This window comes from Panthera onca, chromosome B4, assembly GCF_046562875.1.
Source record: "Panthera onca isolate mPanOnc1 chromosome B4, mPanOnc1 haplotype 2, whole genome shotgun sequence".
Classification (NCBI taxonomy): domain Eukaryota; kingdom Metazoa; phylum Chordata; class Mammalia; order Carnivora; family Felidae; genus Panthera; species Panthera onca.
The window spans coordinates 51657203-51678503 of NC_138345.1; the positions used below are offsets into that span (position 1 = coordinate 51657203).

At 35.5% G+C, this 21301-nt stretch overlaps 1 protein-coding gene across 1 annotated transcript in view; it reads left to right on the top strand.

Moving 5' to 3' along the window:
* The window catches only part of PIK3C2G (phosphatidylinositol-4-phosphate 3-kinase catalytic subunit type 2 gamma), a 333489-nt gene that overhangs the window by 265969 nt on the left and 46219 nt on the right, over positions 1–21301 (top strand). Inside the window, exon 29 of the mRNA XM_078450059.2 lies at positions 20474–20549. Coding sequence (XP_078306185.2) covers positions 20474–20549 — 76 coding nt within the window. The remainder of the gene's footprint in view (positions 1–20473; positions 20550–21301) is intronic.

Sequence of the window (21301 nt, forward strand, 5' to 3'; positions counted from 1 at the left end):
AAGTAAAACCAAACAATATAGAAAAGGTCATAAATTGGGGAAAAAGGGGGGGGTGGGATATCATTAGATTCTATTGCTCCTGTCACAAATTACCACAAATTTGGGAGTTTAAAACAACAGAAATCTATTATCTTTCAGTTTAGAAGGTCAGAATTCTGAAAATGGGTCTTGAGGGACTAAACTCAAGGTGTTGGTGGACTGGTTCTTTCTGGAGATAGTAGGAAAAAATTCATTTCCTTGCCTTTTCAATTTCTAGAAATTTCCTGCATCTCTTGACTTGTGCCCTTTCAAGCAATTGCACATTCTGACCACTGATTCTGTCCTCACATCTCCTTCTCTGACTCTTGCTCTGAGTCTCCTTGTGTTTACACTGGGCCTACCTGGATAATCCAGGACAATCTCACCATTTTCAAGATTCTTAATTTAATTATATCTGCAAAGCCCTTTTTTGCCATGTAAGGTAACGTATTCAAAAGTTCTAGGGATTAGAATGTGAACATCTTTGGAGGGCCATAATTCTATCACAGAGATACATGAAAAAGTGCAGCACAATTCAGTTGGTTCTCAGCATTCTTGTGATCTAAGTGCAAAATGTGAAAGGAAGATTAAAATCAGCAAGGAGGTTGGGGTCAGGTTGTCAAGAGCTAAGCTAAGCCTTAGAGGGTAGTGAGGGACTAAAAACAAGAAGAACAATGTTCCTCACAACTCTGGAAGATCCTGTCCCTCCTTACTGGGCTGGAATTATGTTCTTTTAATTTTTAGCCTTTTAAAATGTATAATATATATCCAGAAAAGTCTACAGAAGACTTTAGAGTTAGGTTACAAAAACCCATGCAGCTTCTGCCAATTTCACTCAGGATATTCACAATGGGAACCTTCAGCTGCCATATAAGAAATTGAGCTCCCCGGAGTGAGCCAGGTGGGGAAACAATATGGATAGATCAAATAGAGAGAGGTCCAGAGAACACAGCTCTGCTGGTCCCCAGCGGAGGTTCTCACCTTCAGCTAGCTTCAATGTCACAATATTTTGAGTGAATGATGACTCCAGCTCCAGTCACCAAATGACTGTTTACTAGAGACAAGCAAGGACACCCTAGGTGAATTCAGCCAAACCGCAGAACTGGGAGACAATGGCAAAATGATCGTTTAAACCAACAATGCAGGGATAGACCATATCTAAGGTGCATATATTTTCATTGTTATATAGTATTCTCTTACATGAATATATGGCAGTTTGTAGATTCCTCTCTACATAGGCATTTGGAATGTTTCCAAGTTAGGATTACAAATAATGCTTCTATGAATATTCTTCTACTTGTATGTCTCTTAATCTACATGGGTTGGTCATTCACCTAAGAACAGAATTTCTGGATTTCAATATGTGCTTATCTTCAGGATTATAGGCAATGACCAATTTACTGTCCTATTTGCAATGAATAAGAGTTCACATTTTCCACAACCTTGTGTATACTTGGTATTGCCAGTCTTTCTAATTTTGGCCATTTTGGTGAGTGTGCATCTCATTGTGCATTAGTTTGTATTTTCCTAACTACGAATGAGATGGAGCACCTCTTCATATGTTGTTTGGTCATTTGGATGTCCCCTTCGGTACAGTGACAGCTCATGTCTCTTGCCCTTTTTCTATTAAAATATACGACATTCTATTATTAATTTATAGTATTTTTCATGTACTGTGGAAAAAAATCCTTTGCTAATTAAATATGTCGTAATGATTTTTCTTCCACTCCTGTGTTTTGCCCTCTTGTTCTCTTTATTATATCTTCTGATAAACAGAAACTCTTATTTTTAATATAGTAAAATGTATTGATATTTTCCCAGACGATTAGAACATGCGCTACCTCAATGTCATAAAGACAATTTCATATATTATCTTCTAGAAGCTTTGCTCTTTTGCCTTTCACGTTGAAACCTACAATTGGTCTAGAATAGATTTTAGTGCATCATGTGAGATAAGAGTCATTCTTATTTTTTTTTCCGTGTAGACTTCTAATTGTTCCAACACTATTTAAAATATTTTCCTTTTCTCGCTCCTCTGCTGTGACACCTTTGTGATGATTTAAATATCCATGTAGGGATGTGTCTACTTCAGGGCTCTATATTTTATGCCAGGGATCTCTTTGTTTACCCTTGTGCCAACAAGCTTAATTACTGTAGTTTCATACTAAGTCTTGAAATCTAACAGAGTGAATTCTCCTAATTTACCCTTATTAATAAACAATATTTTGGCTCTTCTTGGACTTTCATCTTTACATGTAAATTTTAAAACTTTCTTGTCAATTCCATGCAAAAGCTAGCTGGGATTTTAGTTGAAAATGCATCTTAGTATTTTCCAATCCATTATCATGTACCTATTTAAATCTTCAAAACACTTTTTTCTCGAAAGTAGTTTAACAATACTATCTTAAAATATTTTATTTTACTTGGTAAAATTCTTTTTAAACAATTTTTTAAATTCTTTTTTTTTTACCAGTATACAGATACAACTGATTTTATATAACGACATTTTTCTCAACAACCTCACTAACTACACTTCTACTTCTAATAATTTATCTGTATCTTTAAATATTCTACTTACAATCATATTGTCTGCATATAACAAGAGGTTTTTTTCCCCAATATTTATATTTTATATTTATTTTTCTGGATATTTTGTACTCTCGAGGGCCTCCAGGTGGTGATAGCAGACATGCTTGTGTTATTCCCGACTTCAGGTCTAAAGTTCCCCAGTAAATACACAAGTTTTTGTAGGTACCCTTTATTACTTTAAGAAAGTTTCCTCCTGTTGTAAGAAAAAGTTTTTACAATAAAGAATATTGAATTTATCAATTTTTTTTCTGAATCTGTTGAGATGATCAATGATCAAGTGATTTTTCTCCCTTATTCCATTAGTGTGGTGAATTGCACTGATGGATTTTCTAATTTTAAACAAATTTGCATTCCTAGGATGCACGCTACATGGTCATAATGTATTATCCTTTTTATGTATTACTAGATTTGATACAACATTTTCTTTAGCATTTTTTTCCACCTTTATTTATGACAGAGACCAAAGGTGTTCTATCTTATAATGTCCTTACCAGGTTAGAATGGAGAATATGCTGGCTTCACAATGTCAATGGCAAAGACTTCTTGCTTTTCTTCTTTTCGCTGGAAGAATTTGTATAGAATTGGTTCTATTTCTTTAATTTGGAAAGCCATATAAGTACGGAGATTCAATTTATTTAAGAGTTATAGGACAATTCACATTTTCTATTTCTTCCTGGGTCTAAGTTATAGTTCTCTAGGAATTTGTGCTTATTTATTGGCATGAAATTATTCAGAGAATCCTCTCACCATCTTTTTAACATTTATAGGATCTGAAAAGATGTCTACTCTTCTAGTCCTTGCATATGTCATTTCCTAATCAGTCTTGCTGGAGGATTATGAATTTTACAAATCTTTGCAAAGAATGAAACATAGGATTTATTGACTCTTTATTATATTATTTTTCTATTTTATTTATGTTTGATCATGATTATTTCCTTTCCTCTTCTTCCTTTGGTTATGATTTGCTGTTCTATGTATTACATTCACAGATAGTTACTTGTTTATTTTCAACCTGTCCTCACTTACACATTTAAAATTCTAGAGGTGCCTGAGTGGCTCAGTCAGTTAAGCATCTGCCTTCAGCTCAGGTCATGATCTCACAGTTCATGAGTTCAAGCCCTATGTCTGGCTCTGTGCCAACAGCCTGAAGCCTGGAGCCTGCTTCGGCTTCTGTGTCTCCCTCTCTCTCTGCCCCTCTGCTGCTTGTGCTTGCTCTCTCTCTCTCTCTCAAAAATAAACATTGAAAGTTTTTAAAATAATAATAAGTAATAATAAATAAAATTCTATATCCCCCTGCCTAACCAAGATTTAATTGACCCCTTAAGTTTTTATATACAGTATTATATTTTATCATTCTTCTAAATATTTATAAGTGTTCACTATGATTTTTCCTGAGACTATGGATTAAGTCTATTTAACCTGTTTGAGTTTTGCATGCTATGCTAATAATATATCTCTGTACCTGTATCCCAATAATATATCTCTATATCTGTATCCCATAAAATTAAAAAGCACTGGTTTTTTCTATACAGTCAATATCTGTTTAATATTTCCCACATATTTCATCTTTGTTGCTTCTGTAACTCTGACTTTATATATGGGATTGTTTACCCTCTACCTGAAGGACACAATTTATTACTTCAATATGAATTTGCTGGTAGAAAAATTTCTAAATCTGCATTTGTCTGAAAAGTTTTTGTCTTCATTCTCAGAAGATATTTTAGCTGAATATGTTATTTGGATAGGAGTAATTTTATTTTAAAATATTTAAAGCTATCAGTTCATTGTCTTTTAGCTTCCACTGATTCTGTTTCAAATCCAACTGTTATAATTGTTGCTTCTTTGAAATTATTTTTCTTTATTCTTTATCTGCTTTTAATGTCTTTCTTTTTATATTTGTTTTTCACAGTTTTGATTTAATTGCTCAAATACAACTTTGTTTCTATTTGTCATGCTTATTAACACTTCTTAAATTTGTTCCTTGATGTCCTTCATCAGTTTTGGACAGTTCTGTCATTATTGCTTCCAACATTGTTAATATTTTTTTCCTCTCTCCCTTTTTCTGAAGCTGTAATCACATACGTTAATTCTCCTCATACCTCTACTCCTGTCTTGTTTCTCCTTTTGTTCTCCTAATTTATTCTCAATAGTTCTCTTCTGACTTAGCTTTTGAGTTACCTATTTTCTACTTACCTAAGGTTGTTTTAAGTTTTTTTTTAAGTTTATTTATTTATTTTAAGGGAGAGAGAGAGAGAGAGCCCACGAGTGAAGGAGGGGCACAGAAAGAGGGAGAGAGAGAATCTCAGGCAGGTTCCACACTCAGCACTGAGCCCAATGCAATGCTTGATCTCACAACTGTGAGATCATGACCTGAGCTGAAATCAAGAGTCAGCTGCTTAGCCGACTGAGCCACCCAGGCGCCCCTACTTATTTGTGCTTAATATACTGTTAAATCCATCCTTTGAGCTCTTAATTTCAATTTCAATTATTATATTTTTCAGTTTTAGAATTTCCTTGTTTTTTGGTTTCTATTCCTTGCTGAAAATCTGTCCTTTTTATTATTTCTTTGAAAATAATAAGCATAGTTATTTTTAAATCTTTGTAAAAACTTCAACATTGGGGCCCACTGCATGTATATTTCTATTGTCTAGTATTTCTACTGTTCTTTAATCATCCAGTCTTGTTCCTTTGTAAGGTTGGTTATTTTCCTTTTTATTGTGGCCAGATATTGCACTGCAATGTCGTTTGTAAAAATAATTGGAGGCCTATGTTGTTGTTTGTTACTTTAGTATAGAGAATTATAATATCTGAGGACATTAACAATCTAGGATTGCTGAAATTCAATAGCAGGGATTCAGATTTTTCAAAACCAAACTGTAGCCTTTATGAGGGCCTATTTCAGGTTCATCTTTGTTCCTTAATTGTAGCCATTTTGTTTTGTTTCTTTATATATATAATTTATTTTTTGGCAGAGACAGAAACAGAGCATAGGTGAGCAAGGGGCAGAGAAAGAGGGAGACACAGAAACCAAAGCAGGATCCAGGCTCCGAGCTGTCAGCACAGAGCCCGATGTCGGGCTCAAACCCACGAACCATGATATCATGACTTGAGCTGAAGACTAACGCTTAACTGACTGAACCACCTTGGTGCCCCAGATGTAGCCATTTTGGATCTAAGTCCAAAATGAGGCAGATTCACCAAGAGCCTACTTGGCAGCTCTGGGTTCCATTTCCTTTCCTCTTATTTCTGCAAGGTGGTCAAAAGTACTGCTCAACCTCTCAGCCCATCCACTGTTCCAACCCATATCAATAAATACCCACAACAGAAATGTAGTGTCAAACCCAAGTTTGCATCCCCAAATCCTTGTCCCACATCCTGGCTTCGTACTTCTTCACTATCTTGTTAGCTCTCTGATGCTTTCAAGCAAAGTTTCAAGACACAAATTTGTGCAGTAATCCAATTATCCTCATCAGTAGGTGTGCATTAAATGGCTTGCTTAATCTACTGTCCTCAAAAATCGGATTCTAGAACTGCAATCATCACCCACAGCTTTCAGAGATATCTGCCATTTTGCTTTCTCACCCCCATCCTATGCTCAAATATAACTTTTCTCTCATAGGCTATATCAGAGTGTCTAAGTCTATTGACACTTCCCATCTGAAAAAATATTTAATGATTCCTTGGTAAGCTGTTTGATGTACTCACCAATAATTCTGAGAATAGTCTGGAAAATTAATGCCAGAAATTCCAGACTCCATTTCTGTTCTGCTCTCTTATATGTGTCAAAAAAAAAACCATTAAGATCCCACATACCATACACACTCATATAAGCATACAAGCTATACATGCACATGGATGTGCAACTCCTTCCAAATGTTCAAAGGGGCACTAGCTCTCTGTACTATTAGGTGTTTCTATCACCATTTGAATTAAAGGTTTCTATGAGACAAATGCTAAATTTTAGAGGCAAGTACCAAACTAACGGAATCCTTCAGAGTTTTTAGACAGACTTAGGACTCTTTAGGGATTTATCTAAAACATTATCCCTAAGCGTACAGTATGCAAGCCTATTATGGTTGTTTGCGGTTTTGCTTTGTTTTGTTTTGTTTTGTTGCCTTTTAATGCAAAAATGAAAAACATTTATGGAATATTTGTAAGTAATCCACACATTTGGAATAACTTTAATATCACCAATGAGAGCCAATATTAATATTTCCAATATTAATCATGCTAGCCAATAAGCTACCATTTTTATTTTAAAAAATCTAATGTCTGACATTCAATATGCTAATTAATAAAATGCCCATTGTTGTTGGAGTTGCTGGTGAATAACAGAAGCATTTATACCAACTGGCCCTTGTATAGGTTTCTTGATTAAAATTTTGAGAACACTCCTTTTCTCCTCCCCCATCCAGGTGCCCCTCTTAGTGTAGCCTTGATTCAGACATTAATAGGCAATTCCCGGATTTTGTAGTCTTAGTTAAAAGTCAGCAGTACTTGGGTTGTACCTTGACCTAAGAAACCTACACATAACATCATCCTATATATGTAGACATATTTTAAGCTTCAGTAAATTGCAAGCATTATGCAGGAAGACTACACTAGATCCCACAACTGAGACTTAATAAAGGGTCAAAGAATCCTATGTTTCTCAGCTGTTAACTCAACAACTTTCTTCTCTACTTGGAATGTGGGAAAGGTAGTAGATGAGACTACTGCAGTCATGGTTTGAAGTTTTTTCAGTTACATGCTGTATGGTAGAGTAAATCAATGTATATCAAGGAAACCTTACTGAAATTTAAAAATACAATATATTAATGACTGTATTAAAAATTCTGTCTCAACTGTAGGTTTGCTGATTCAGGATGTTAGCTTATTGCTGTACCTCCCAGTTGGGTAATATCATGGTTTGATGATGAATAGACCTACTTAAAAGAAGAAAATCCCACAATTCAGATCTTAGGGGTCCTAAAGCTATTAGAAAAAAAACCCAGAATTGTCAATAATGACTGCATTAGATTCCATATAGCTAGAAGCAAGAGGTGAGACTTTTGAATTCCTATCACCAGTTTCTAAGACTAGTGGTTCTTAAAGCATAGTTTCTGGACTGTGCTAGGAACTTCATTTGGGAACTTACAAGAATGCAAATTTTTCAGCCCATCCTAGACAGACTAAATCAGAAATTTTAGCCCATTTGTTATTTTTGAAGTTTATTTATTTATTTTTTAGTAATCTCTACACCCAGCATGGGGTTTGAACTCACAATCCTGAGATCAAGAGTCGATGCTCTACCAACTGAGACAGCCAGAGGCCCAAAATCAGAAATTTTGGAGATGAGACCCAATAATCTGTGTAATAATAAGTCTTGCAGGGTGTTCTAATGCACACTATTGTTTGAGAAAAATTACCTATAGTATGAGGTATATACTATAGACATCTCCCCCCCACACACACTTTTTTTTCCAGTTTGGACATGATCAGACATTTGGCCTTCAATATAGTAGATACTCAGGTGCCCTCCTATATGATTGACTTTTAGCAAATATGAACTCAAGAAGATTGTGCTACAATATTATTTCCAGGCTGGTAGATTCTCAGCTGGAGATGTTGTTTTGTATCAAAGGACAAGTGGTTGAGCACTTAAGGAGGTATACTTAACTGAATTCCAAGTGAGTTAGAGAAGGCATCCCAGAGAGCTGGGCATTCAGGTTGTTGTAAAGGGCAAATAGGAGTTAGTAAATAGAAATTGGGAGAAAGTTGTGTTAGACAAAAAGAATTTCAAGGACGAAGCATCCATTATGGTTTTATGCTTTCCTTTTGTTTTGAAGCTTAAAAAACTCAATAACTATATTCATTCAATTTTTACCCATGTATAGCATTTACAAACTCATCAATATTTAATTGATATTTTAAATGAATAATAACAGAACCATTGGCATATATTAACAATGGGATTTATATTGCTTTTCAAAACCTGAAAGACTGAAAGTTTGCATCTGAAAAGTATTTAACAGTGGTTGCTTATTTATTCTTACATCCTATAAGTTCGGGTTGTTTTTTGGTTTTTGGTTTTTTGGTTTTTTTTAGAAATTAGCTCATGCCTCCAAAACATGTCATTTATTTATGTTTTAATAGAAACTACTAAACTAATAAGTAATAAATGTTTTAAATTTTGTAGAAAAATAGATGGGGGTTGCTCCTAGGCAAGGTGGTCCCTTTCCCCACCTCCCACACATAGTTTCTCCTCTGGATCAAATATGTGATAAAGAGAATGTGTTTAGAATCTGAAAAAAATAAAAATAATAAATAAATAAATAAATAAATAAATAAATAAAAATTTGTAGACAAATGGAATATTTGGATGATGTTACAAAATAAAAATTAACGTAATTTTGATATTTTTCCTCACCCCAGTGTATAATCCCATAGGAACCCCATGACGGAGCCTGGCTGGCTAGAGAATAATCTTGGGAATTCTGCTAGCTGCCAATTCAGAAAGTGGTCCCACTGGTCACCCAGTACCATGCCCAGGAACACTGCCTGGCCATGCTCATAAAGGATGAGCATTAATAGTGCACTGGATCATGATTGTACCCTTCAGAAACACCACTCAGAGCACATTTTTAATATGTCTGTTACGAACAAAGAGAAAGAAGTAAACAGTATGTGTTCATTATGGGACTAGAACTATATAATGAGGAAACTGAAAACAAAGATATAAAATAATTGTTGAAAATGGTGTTAGACCAATAGTAAAACTATATTATAATAAATGATTATGTGTAGATATATTGCATATACATTAATTTAAACTTGCCTACTCAATATAAATTGTATTCTATCTTTTGAATATATTTGGTTTTATGTCTTAATCAGTGAGTAATGGGAAATGTGTTATAACAGAGGCTTCTGCCCTATAGGATCAAGGCAACTTAATTTATTTCATTGGATTTCAACTACTTTTTGTGTATTTCAGAATATAGAATGCTATGCCTAACATAGGACTTGAACTCATGACCCCAAGATCAAGGGGTCTCGCCAGACATCCCTTTTTAGAATGTTGACATCTTAATGTTCTCTACTAACTCTAACATTCTCCTAAGGTCATGTCCATTAACTTATGCTATAGTCAAGGGCCTCATGGGCATGGCAGTTGTCTATAAGGGAAAATGATGAGGGGATAGTGGATGGAATTATCATCTTTGTATGCGGAAGGCTGCCTTACTGATTATACTAAAGCTGTTTTAAAGGCGATGCCTTTTCAGGGTGATTGACAAAATATCTAGTAACCATTGAAGGTGCCAGGCCTTGGCCCATTTAGGCAGAGAAAAGTAAGTGCAAAGTGGAGAGGCTTCTGATTTCTGGCCCCAGTGTGAAGAAGACAAGTTTTGAGATCCGTTTTTATGTGGCAGCAGGCTTTCAATAGGGAACGCTTAGATGTGTCTGCTCACAGGATGAGGTCTACAGAAATGTTAGCAGAGGACTGTTATGAGAGGGGAAAGCAAATGGTCAGACATAACAGGTGGGTAAGACTTGCAAAGGGGCAGCTTAACACAGCAAGGCTTAGTGAATATTGCTGCCCACCACAGTCACTGCTGTACACAGGCAGATGAAAAAAACCACCACACATAGAGGTCCCAGGTTTCATCACATTCACATTTGCTAATGTGGTAACCAAAGTTCTATGGTAGATACCCCAGGAAGAGATGTTTTTCTTTTGTTTTTAATCCCTATTGGTCAGTATTTAGGAAAAGGAAGGTGAAGAAACTTCAGACACCACATTGTCTTGTTCTTGGATGAATTAAGGTCTAAGAGTTGAGTGAGAATAAAAAAACAGAAGGAAAAAGAAGAGGTATTTATATCATCAAACATGAGACACTATTGTAAAATCACAGATCCTATAAATACTCTAAGTGAGAATATGTCAGCCATCTTCTCACACTGAACTTCCAACAAGGGGGATCCCATTTGTCTCTTACAAAAGGATACCAATATTATAGATGTGCCTTCTTCTAAAGTAACACCCCCCTGATAATTTAATTGAATTCATTAGTTGCCATTTCTATACTACAAAACAAATAAAGTAGTGCTATATTAATAAAAATCAAGTCAACAAAAATTAAATGTGGGCACTAGCATAAAAGAGGCTATTTTGGAAAACTGCATTAGTCATTCAACAAATGTTTATTGATTGCCTACATTGTATATGGTCTGGCCAGGGGTGCCTTAATAGCACCTGTGATCAATTTTTTTAGAATAAATTGAGGAGGTTTTAAAAAGTATGCTCTTGGGACACAGGGTGGCTCAGTCAGTTAAGTGTCAGACTTTGGCTCAGGTCATGATCTCACAGTTTGTGAGTTCGAGCCCCGTGTCAGGCTCTGTGCTGACAGTTCAGAGCCTGGAGCCTGCCTCAGATTCTGTGTGTGTGTGTGTGTGTGTGTGTGTGTGTGTGTGTGTCTTCCCCTCCCCCACTCTCACTCTGTCTCTCAAAAATAAATAAACATTTTTTAAAAATTTTTAATAAATAAAAAGTATGCTCTGGGGCCTCATCCTTACAAATGTTGATTCTCTAGGTAAAGGTTGATATCTAGGTATCTGTATTGTTTTTTAAGAACTCAAGTGGATTTAGACGCACAGCCAGATTTGAGAAATTCTATTCCAGAAAGTCAAAAGTGGAATCAGACTAGGGCACTTACCTTGTAGTTCACAGTCTTTCTCAATAGTCTGTCTATGTTGATAAGTGCCAGTGGCCCCATAAAGACTTCCATAACTTCATAATTGGTTTTTCACCCTTATTGCTAAGGAACTTTATGGGTCTTGATATAATACTCATTATATGGATTATATGATAATAGAACAATAATAATTTGACAGGGATATCATCAGATGCTGATTAGCATTAATACCAGGTGCCTAATCACCCAGGTTCTTTGTGCATAATTGCATAATGTGGTCAGTTATCAATTATCTTCAAATGGATTAATCATGGTGAAAACTTTATGTGTCTCCATATGTTGGTGGACTGTTCCCTGGTTCAGTTTGTTTATATTCTAGAAATGAAAACATCGTTTAACTAAATAAACATTATCAGCCTAAAAGTTACATAATTTCAAAGTAAATCATGTTATTTTGAGATTTTCTAAGTTTTGTACTATTGATATACTTTTTCCCTTTTCTCATATATATCAACAAAGTTTTACCTATGTAATCATCAAATCTATAGAGTCATGGATGTAACATGAATATTTTAATTATTTTAAGTGCTATGAATGGCTTAGAGGAAATTTTTATACATACGCAAGTTTCCTTTCTGCTTCTAATAAAATAAGAGATTTAAAGTAATTTTACATTTGTGTTGAATATTCCTGCAATAGAATAATCCCCATCTCTGGCCCTAGAAAAATGCTCATAAAAATACTTTTCTTCTTACCTAGCTGCTTGTCATATGGCAGTGTAGGAAAGGCAAATAATACTATTATGCCTATATACTAAAGCTCACATTCTTTTTTAGTTATATTAGTACAATTATTATTAATGTACATTTAGTACATTTATTTGTAACTAAAAATATTCTATATCACTGAACATAACCTTGTAAAGATTTTAAAATTTTTATTGGGCACTTACTATGTATAACACTCTAGACTAAGAGGATTAAATTGGTTGTAGAGAACAAATTGGAGAGATTCAACTAATACCATATAAACTTTATCCTCAATGAGTTTATAATACAGTGATAAATACAGACATGAACATAAAGAAATATATGGCAGCGAATGGAAAAAGAAGAGAAGAAGTAGAAGATGCAGCCTGAATGTAAAACTGGACAATCTTGCTAAATCAGCTGCTATATTCCCTCCTAGTGTCATTCACAAATGTAAACAGTCTTGCTTTTTGTTGAGCAAATGAGATAAAAAGGGTGTTTTTTTTTATTTTTGTAATCTTTATTCATTTTTGAGAGAGAGACAGAGTATGAGTTGGGGAGGAACAGAGAGAAAGGGAGACACAGAATCCGAAGCAGTCTCCAGGTTCTGAGCTGTCAGCACAAAGCCTGATGTGGGGCTCGAACTCACGAATGGTGAGATCATGACCTGAGCCGAAGCCGGACACTTAACTGACAGCCACCCAGGTGCCCCAAAACAGTCTGTTTTAAAGTCCAATATCAGGTATCAGAGTTAGGCTAGATGGGAGACACATCTTTGGGGCTTTGGTCTAAAGACCTAAGAGGGACCCAGATAGAGCAATGCCTATAAATCTCTGTCTCTCTCTGTTTCTCTCTCTCTCTTTCTCTCATGCACACACACACACACACGCCCATATAATCTGTTGATAAAAGAAAATAGGCATAAATGAAGACTATAATTCTATGCTACCTCAATATCTCTTTTAATGAGCTTGGAAGCATCAGTTTAAATGTCCTAGTCCTGTATCTACCTGGCTTTTGTCTGTTTAGCTTTACTTTCTTCTCTGAAGCTAATAGAAACTTCTTTTTATCCTTTCAATGTAATTTCATTCCACAAGCAAATGATAGTTGTGATAACAGGAATTCTTTTTGCTTTAAATGTTGCCCTGTTTTGGTGGAATTGTGTTGCAAACTAAATAAGATGTTTATAAAGAACAATATACACATGAAATAGTAAGTTATAGCACATGATTCCAGTACCTAAACACACATATCCCCACATCTGACTTCAGCTGAGATATATAAACAGCTCTCCTTTCTTTTTAATTTTAAAGTTATATTCACTGTAATTTCTAGCTCTTAGCAGTATTGCTGCTCATTTCTAAAAGCCTCTTAAAATAAGGAATAATATCACTTATGGTGTAGGCAATGTTATTATTTTAAGCAGAGATCCAATGTCAAAATAAATCCAAATGGGTAAATCCCATCTTAATAGTGAACATATGTTTCTTGTTCCCTGGTTGCTAAACCCAGATGTTAATTACTACATTTGTCACTACATTGCTCTTTTCCTATTTGGAGCTGGCTGGGATGACTTTGCAGGCAGGATAAATGTCACATGTGTACCATCAGTAAAACCAAGATTATTTTTCAGAGTCTAGTGAAGTGCTGATGACATTTTAGAATGAGAATTATGAAAGATTCTTTAGAAGTTCACCGTTCTTCATAGTATCGTTCTTCTATGTAACTCCAATATGAACATAATGGGTTGAACTACATTAAAGACTGGACATTCTGACAAGCTACCTTATGAAAAAGGCAATAAAATACAATTACTGTTCAACTTTGATTTAAAACTCTTATGGGAATTCATTTTTAAATTCACATTTTTACAGTCTTTCACAGTGTTTGAGAGAGATAGATTTAGCTTATTGTTTTAACTCACTGAAACTAAATCTTGCAGCCAATTCTAGATGTTGGCTTGCCAGTTAATAAATGGGAATTCTTAATGTGTTATTTTAGAGAAAGAAAAAATTGATCTCAGTGTTATATTACATTACTTCTGATCTTTGCAAATACTTTAACTCTCTGTAGTCTTTGTTCATGTAAGAAAAACACAAGTTTTGAGCAACTTTGAATTGATTAGTTTTCTCATAAATCAATCATTTTAAATTGCAAATGGCTTAATAATATAATTGGTAAACAACATATTAATAAGAGCTCTGAACTTGACAAAAATAAGCTGATGCAGATATTAATTTTAAATTGTTCAATTGGCTTTCAAATTTGCTTTTTGTTGACTGCATTTCTAACTTTCAAGTGCATTATTAGACATTAAAAAACCCATATTAGTGAAACATCTACTCTAGCAAAGAAAATATGCATATAATCTTATAAAGCGTTTAATAAAACCTAATACATTGACCTGAAACATTGATATATCAAAGACCAGTAACTTTAGAGTCCCTAAAAAAAGCCCAAACTCTTATTGATTTATTCACCAAATATATAATGTTCCACATAGGAGGGATAGACCAAATATTTAACAAGTGTTAGGGCACAGACACTGACCAGGAAAAGTGCCAGCCACTAACCCACCATTAGGGCCATACAAGTCTGTATTGGCTGAATATTTGCTGTGATGGAGAAAACTATAGGCGGAGCAGTGGAGAGTGGGAGCAAACAGGAGTTTAGATCAAAATACACTAGGTTTGAGTTCCATACAAAATTTCTAATCGGAGATGTCAAGAGGAAAATTGACTGTCTTGAGGTGAGGGAAAAAGAAAGGCTGGAAATTCAAATATTGAAGTTGTCAGCAAATAATTGGTTTTCTAGGCCATAGGACTAGATGAGATTACTTAGGGTGAAATGTAAACACAGAAGAGATCTGAGGACTAGACCTTGCAGCATACCAAGTTTAAAGTTTGAGAAGATGGGAGAGAATCAACAAGAGAGGTTGAGAAAAAAGCGACCTCTTAGAGACCAGAAGCATTTTATGCCTGGAATCAAATAGAAAATTAAATTCAAAGAAAACAAAATCAGCTGTTTCAAATACTACTGCTAGGTCAAAAATTGAGAATTGACCACTGGATTTAGAAAAATGAGTATCATTGGTGAATTTAACAACAGTTTGATGGGAGTGTTAGAAACAAAACTCTGACTAGAACAGGATCAAAAGAGGGGTGCCTGAGTGGCTCAGTTGGTTAAATTTCTGACTCTTGATATCGGCTCAAGTCATGATTTCATGGTTTGTGAGTTTGAGCTCCACATAGGGCTCTGCGCTGTCAGCCCAGATTTCTCTTTTGGGATCTCTGTATTTCTCTCTACCCCTCCCCAACTCGTGTGCACACGCTCTCTCTCTCTCTCTCTCTCAAAAATAAATAAATTTAAAAAAAAAGAATAGGTTCAAAGGAGAATATGAAGAGAGGCATTTAGGATAAAAATAGGAAATTATCCTTGCAGGGGCTTTTATCTAAGGATGAACAGGAATAAGATAATGTGCAGGAAAATGTAGGTCAAGAAATTTTGTTTACTGAAATGTTATAGTATATATGTATGCTGGTAGGAAGATCTATTGAAGAAGTAAAAACTGATGATGAGAAAAATGAGAACTTAGCCAGAGGCCAAAGTGTTAACCTTGAGTAAAGAGCATGATATCTTGTGACAAATCAGTGTGAGATTAAAGTACAGACAGTCCACCCATGTAATGGAGGAAAGAGTAGAAGTGAAGTAAGATGACAGATGTGTTGGTGGTAGCTTATAGAAATTCTTTTCAAGATAATGGAAGCGCTTTCTTCACTGATCGAGACAAGATCAAGGGAACAGGAGTGAGTGCCTGAGTAGGATGCAGAACAACATCAATAGGTGAGAGGAGTTAAAAAGCAAAGAAACTACCACAGGAAAGGATAATTTGTGTGAATATTAAGATAAGCGTGAAATGGGGCGCCTGAGTGGCTCAGTTGGTTGAATGTCCGACTCTTGATTTTGGCTCAGGTCATGGGATAGAGCCCTATGTTGGGCTCCATGCTCAGCATGGAACCAGCTTAAGATTCTCTCGCTATGCCCCTCTCCCCTGCTCATATACTCTCTCTAAAAAAAAAAAAAAAAGTAAAGTAAAACACAAAATTATTTCAAAAATAAATAAAATAAAATAAAACAGTGTGAATTACGACAAGAACTATTGAAGAAAATGACAATGTTCCAGGGTGGAAAATGTTCAAGAAATGAAGGTCAGTGACCTAGAGGTCAGTAGACAAGTGCAACGGCAAGGGAGGTGGGGAGGGCAGTAGAGTCAGCAGACATGATCTTCAAAGCAGGGTATTTTTATAAAAGAAGAAAGAATGGAGGTTAGAAGAGCAAGGAGATGCGAGGAGGCTACCTACCCCACCACCAGGACCAGAGAGATAAAGGGAATGGGAGAGAATGCAAATGCCATTTTAGAGAATTAATGGGAAAGCACAATGGAAAATTAGAAAATACAATATGCTTAGAAAATACAATATGTTGCTGATGATATTCTCCAAAACTGGCTGCTGCCTTTTCTTTCTCCACAATGCTACACTGTCACCTTTCTAAAAATATCTGATTGTGATGCTTTTCTGCTTAACATTCATCAACAGATCACAGTAGTTTCAGGTTTCTATAGAACTAGTGTGCTCTAGGACTCTGTAGCCACATCTCCCACCTGTCTCCCATATGCATTCTTCACATCTATAGGCCATTGGCAATGATAACACAGGTAACACAGGGCTTTGTTGGTTGGTTGCATTTTGTTTTTTGTTTTGTTTTGTTTTTGGTACTAATTTCAATCACTGAATCACTTATGCTATCTAATATTCAGGTTTCTCACTTCTAGAATAGAGTAATTAATTTCAGAGTTTTTTGTTTTGTTTTGTTTTAACCTGGGAGACCATTACCTTTTGAAGAACTAAGCAGAAAAGAAACACTCTTCATAATGTGAGAACCTCCTGGGTATTGCAGCACATTTAGGATAAGTGGCCTTGCCCATTAATTGCCAGTTATATCCTCTGAGACAACCAAAAGTGTGCCCACATGTTTTCTAGACACCTCATATTGTAGGGTAGCAAGTAAAATGCAGGCCACCCAGTTAAATTTGAATTTGAGATAAACATATCTCTTTTTAGAATAAGTATGTTGCAAATATTGCATGGACATCCTCTGGTTTTGTTTGCTATATCTGCCAGCCCTACTTATGGGGAACACTGCTAAGTAGGATTATACTTAGAATCCATGTAAAAATGGCACCTGTAATGTTGCTCAGTATACAACCTATACAACTAAATGTAGCTACACTGCTTGGGGATCAATACAAACCCAACTGAGAACATTGATCTAAGTCATCAGTAAGAACAACTTTAGTACTGACATTTCTATAACTCATACTCTATAGTGGTGCAGTGTGCTAAAAAGCAGTGGGAGGCATGCACGTGAGTAAAGCCAAGTCTGAGAAAATTTCAAAATTAATTATTTTAAGATCCAACAACATTACTTTTCCTCCCCTCTTCATCTCTTTTATTGATTTCTCCCTCCATTGACACTGAGTCATGTTTCTCCTCAAGAATGAAAACAATCTCGTTACAATAAGGAATTAGTATTTAGTATGTCACCCACACCCAGAATTACAAATGAGGATTTCAAGGATATGACAGTGTAAACACAAGGGAATAATTGGCTAGTGGTGACATTTCAGACACTAATTGGGAAGATATTCTGCCTACTATTGAAGTTTAATAACCATTGGGTGGTGAGGCCAAAATGTTGCCAGAGAAGAATAATTGACTAGTTGTCAAAAGGCCCAAGAAGGTCAAATTTTCTTCAACAAATTCTACACAGTCTGAAGTTTGACTTTAAGCTTACAAAACAAAACAAAACAAAACAAAACAAAACAAAAAAACAAAAAACTTGATTTGGTCAGCATCCTGAATATGGATACATTTCCTGGGGATAGATTCTTATTAAGCAAGTTCACAAGAGATTAATACATAGAGATCAAAATTTGGTAATTAACTAATTTACACTGATGCATAAAACTGCTACATAGATAACAATATATGCATTGGAAAACCAATGTATTCTTTATGTAAAAACAGATCTCAGTTCTGGTTAATAAATATTGATTAAGCAAAAATACTCTATTAGATATGAGTGAATAAATGACAATCCCTCCTCTTGATATCCTATCGACGAGGCTAAAAGAGTAGAAAAGAAAGCACATGAAAAACCTTGGGCAAATGGGAGGATAAGTGTGGAAAGGATGGATAACGACAAAGTGTGTAGGAAGACAAAGAGGTGAGAGAGCTGACACACTTGAGGAAAGAAATATAATTCAGTGTAGTTAAGCATGAAGTCCTAGAAGAGAAATGGTGAGAGATAAAGAGGGGAAATGAGCAATATCCCAAGCAAAATAGGTCTTACAAGCCTTGTGAAGCAGTTAGCCTGTTTCATAAAAGCAATAAGGAGCCATTGCTGGGTTTTAAGCAGTTAACTGTTAGATATTTATTTTGAAAGATCAGTTTGACTATGAAGTGGAAAACAGATTGGATTAAAGAAATTGTGGTTTATATACACAATGGAATACTACGTGGCAATGAGAAAGAATGAAATATGGCCTTTTGTAGCAACGTGGATGGAACTGGAGAGTGTGATGCTAAGTGAAATAAGCCATACAGAGAAAGACAGATACCATATGGTTTCACTCTTACGTGGATCCTGAGAAACTTAACAGAAACCCATGGGGGAGGGGAAGGGAAAAAAAAAAAAAAGAGGTTAGAGTGGGAGAGAGCCAAAGCATTAGAGACTGTTAAAAACTGAGAACAAACTGAGGGTTGATGGGGGGGTGGGAGGGGGGGGTGGGTGGGTGATGGGTATTGAGGAGGGCACCTTTTGGGATGAGCACTGGGTGTTGTATGGAAACCAATTTGACAATAAATTTCATATATTGGAAAAAAATAAAAAATAAATAAAAATAAATAAATAAATAAATAAATAAATAAATAAAAGAATAAATTTCAGTTTTAAGGAAAAAAAAAAAAAAGAGTAGCAAGGTAAGAGTTGGGAATCCCTGCTGTAATTTAGGTGAAAAGTGAGGATGTTGGAACTCAGAAGCATACCTGGAAAGAAGAAATGGGTAGTTGAGATATTTAGGAATTCAATAGGGGACTTAGCAATAAATATTATGTGTGGAGTAAGGAACAATGGAGAGTCTAAAAAATACACTCTATTTTGAGCCTGGACATAGGAAGAAGTAGCAAATTGAAGGCAAAGAAAATGCAGTTATTGGTGTACTTTTTGGTTGTAATTGTCTTTAGAAAAGTCAAGGAAGCCAACAAATAGGTGTTTTGATATAGAGGGCTGAGGCTCAGGAGACAGATCTGGGATAAAGGTTTAGATTGGTGCATCATTGTAGAAGCTGCCAAAAGGGATACCATCACCCAGAAAGAATGTGTCAGGAGTGAGAGAGATGGCCTGGAAGTGAAGAACACTAGAACTTAAATTATAACCAAAAGGAAAAGGAGCCTGAAAAAAAAAAAGTCCAAAAAGAGATGACGGGACAAATGGAAGCAAAACTGAGACAACCTAGTATCATAAAAACAAATGATAGAGAGTTTTTCACTAGAAATAGAGTAGCTATATAATAGCCAAGAAAATCCCCATCAGATTTGGTGGGGTGGGGTGGGCGGGAGACATGAAAAAAGAAAAAGTTATTAGAGATGATGTTGTAAGCATTTTTGGAGAATGATTAGTGGGGGGAATCCTGAGTGCTGTAGACCATAGAGTAGAAATTGAAGAAGTGAAACCAGTATGAATGTTGGTAGCTCTTCCCATAGGTTTGTGTCAAGGAAGGGAGGGGGCAGAAATAACAGGATTCGAAAGGGGCATTAGTGACAGTACGTGTGAGTATACTTTGTGTGGTTTGACTCTTCTGTTTGCTAGTTGTTAAAATGGAGAGACTACTTTATGCTGATGAGAAAGAAAGGAAGAAAGTAAAGTTACTAACATATAGATTGAGATATTCCACAAGGTTCCTAAGGAGGAAGAAATAGAATCTAGGACATAGATGAAGGGATCAGCATTGGGTGCTGTCTTGCTTACCTAGGGCTGCTATTACAAAGTACCACAAGCTGGATGATTTAAAGAACAGAAATATGTTGTCTCTTGTTTTTGGAATATGAAAGTCTAAAGTCAAGGTGTCAACAAGGTTGTTTCCTTCTGATGGCTGTGAGGGAAGAATCTATTCCAGGCCTCTCTTCTTGACTTATAAAAGGCTATCTTCTGCCTATGTCTCCTCACATTGTCTTTCCTACATAAATACCTGTGTCTAAACTTCCCTTTTTTATTAGAACACCAGTCATATTAAATTAGGGGTCTATCCTCTACTAGTGAATGGGAGCAATAAATAAGTAACATATGAAGAAATATTATATTTTCTTTTTTTTTTTTCAGAGTGATTGCGTGCTTAGTTTTTTCCTCTCTGAGCCTGTGCAACAAACAATTGAAGAACCATCATTTGTGGACCTAGGCAAGTAATTTTATCATTATTACTATGTACAATTTTTGAGTTTCAATATAATTGTGCATAAAAATCACAACTACATATTTTTTTCAACTTTCAAATTAAAATCTTTTTAAAGAATAAGCTTTAAGGGTCTTTTCCATTTCCAAAGCTTTTTAACCCCTTAAAATATGTTCAAGTTAAATTAAACCAGTTGTGTTTGTCCATTTATGATAACTACATGATGTCACGCTATTAACTCATTTCAATTAATTGTGCTTCGAGGTGGAATTGCATGTCAGAGACAGAGTTCTTGTTTTCCCCTGCAGGTAAGTTTTCCAGGTTACTCAACATCTTAGGAAGCAACAGAAGTAAATATTAGGCAATAACAATGATTATGAATTATCTAGCCATTTCACTCTTATCCTTTAAAGCTCAGTCATTACCTCACAAAGTCTTCTTTTATTACCTGGATCCCAAACTATCCCAGCACAATTATCTACCCTATTTTCCGCCAAATGTGTGTTAATCCTAATGAACTTTTCTAGCATTTCTCCCAGACTGGCAGGAACTCTCTTTGAATGTCCCATTAATTTTAAGTGTCCATAGTATAATTCCATTGCCAGTAGCTATCAAATACTGATACTGGTTTTTATCTCACAAAGATTTGCAAGCCCATAATTTGCTAGGCCTCACCCTCCTTTCCTTCACAGCTCTCTGTTTTTATTTTATCCGTATCCTCCTTGTGATTCTTTGCCTTTAAGATTAGACCCATCGGC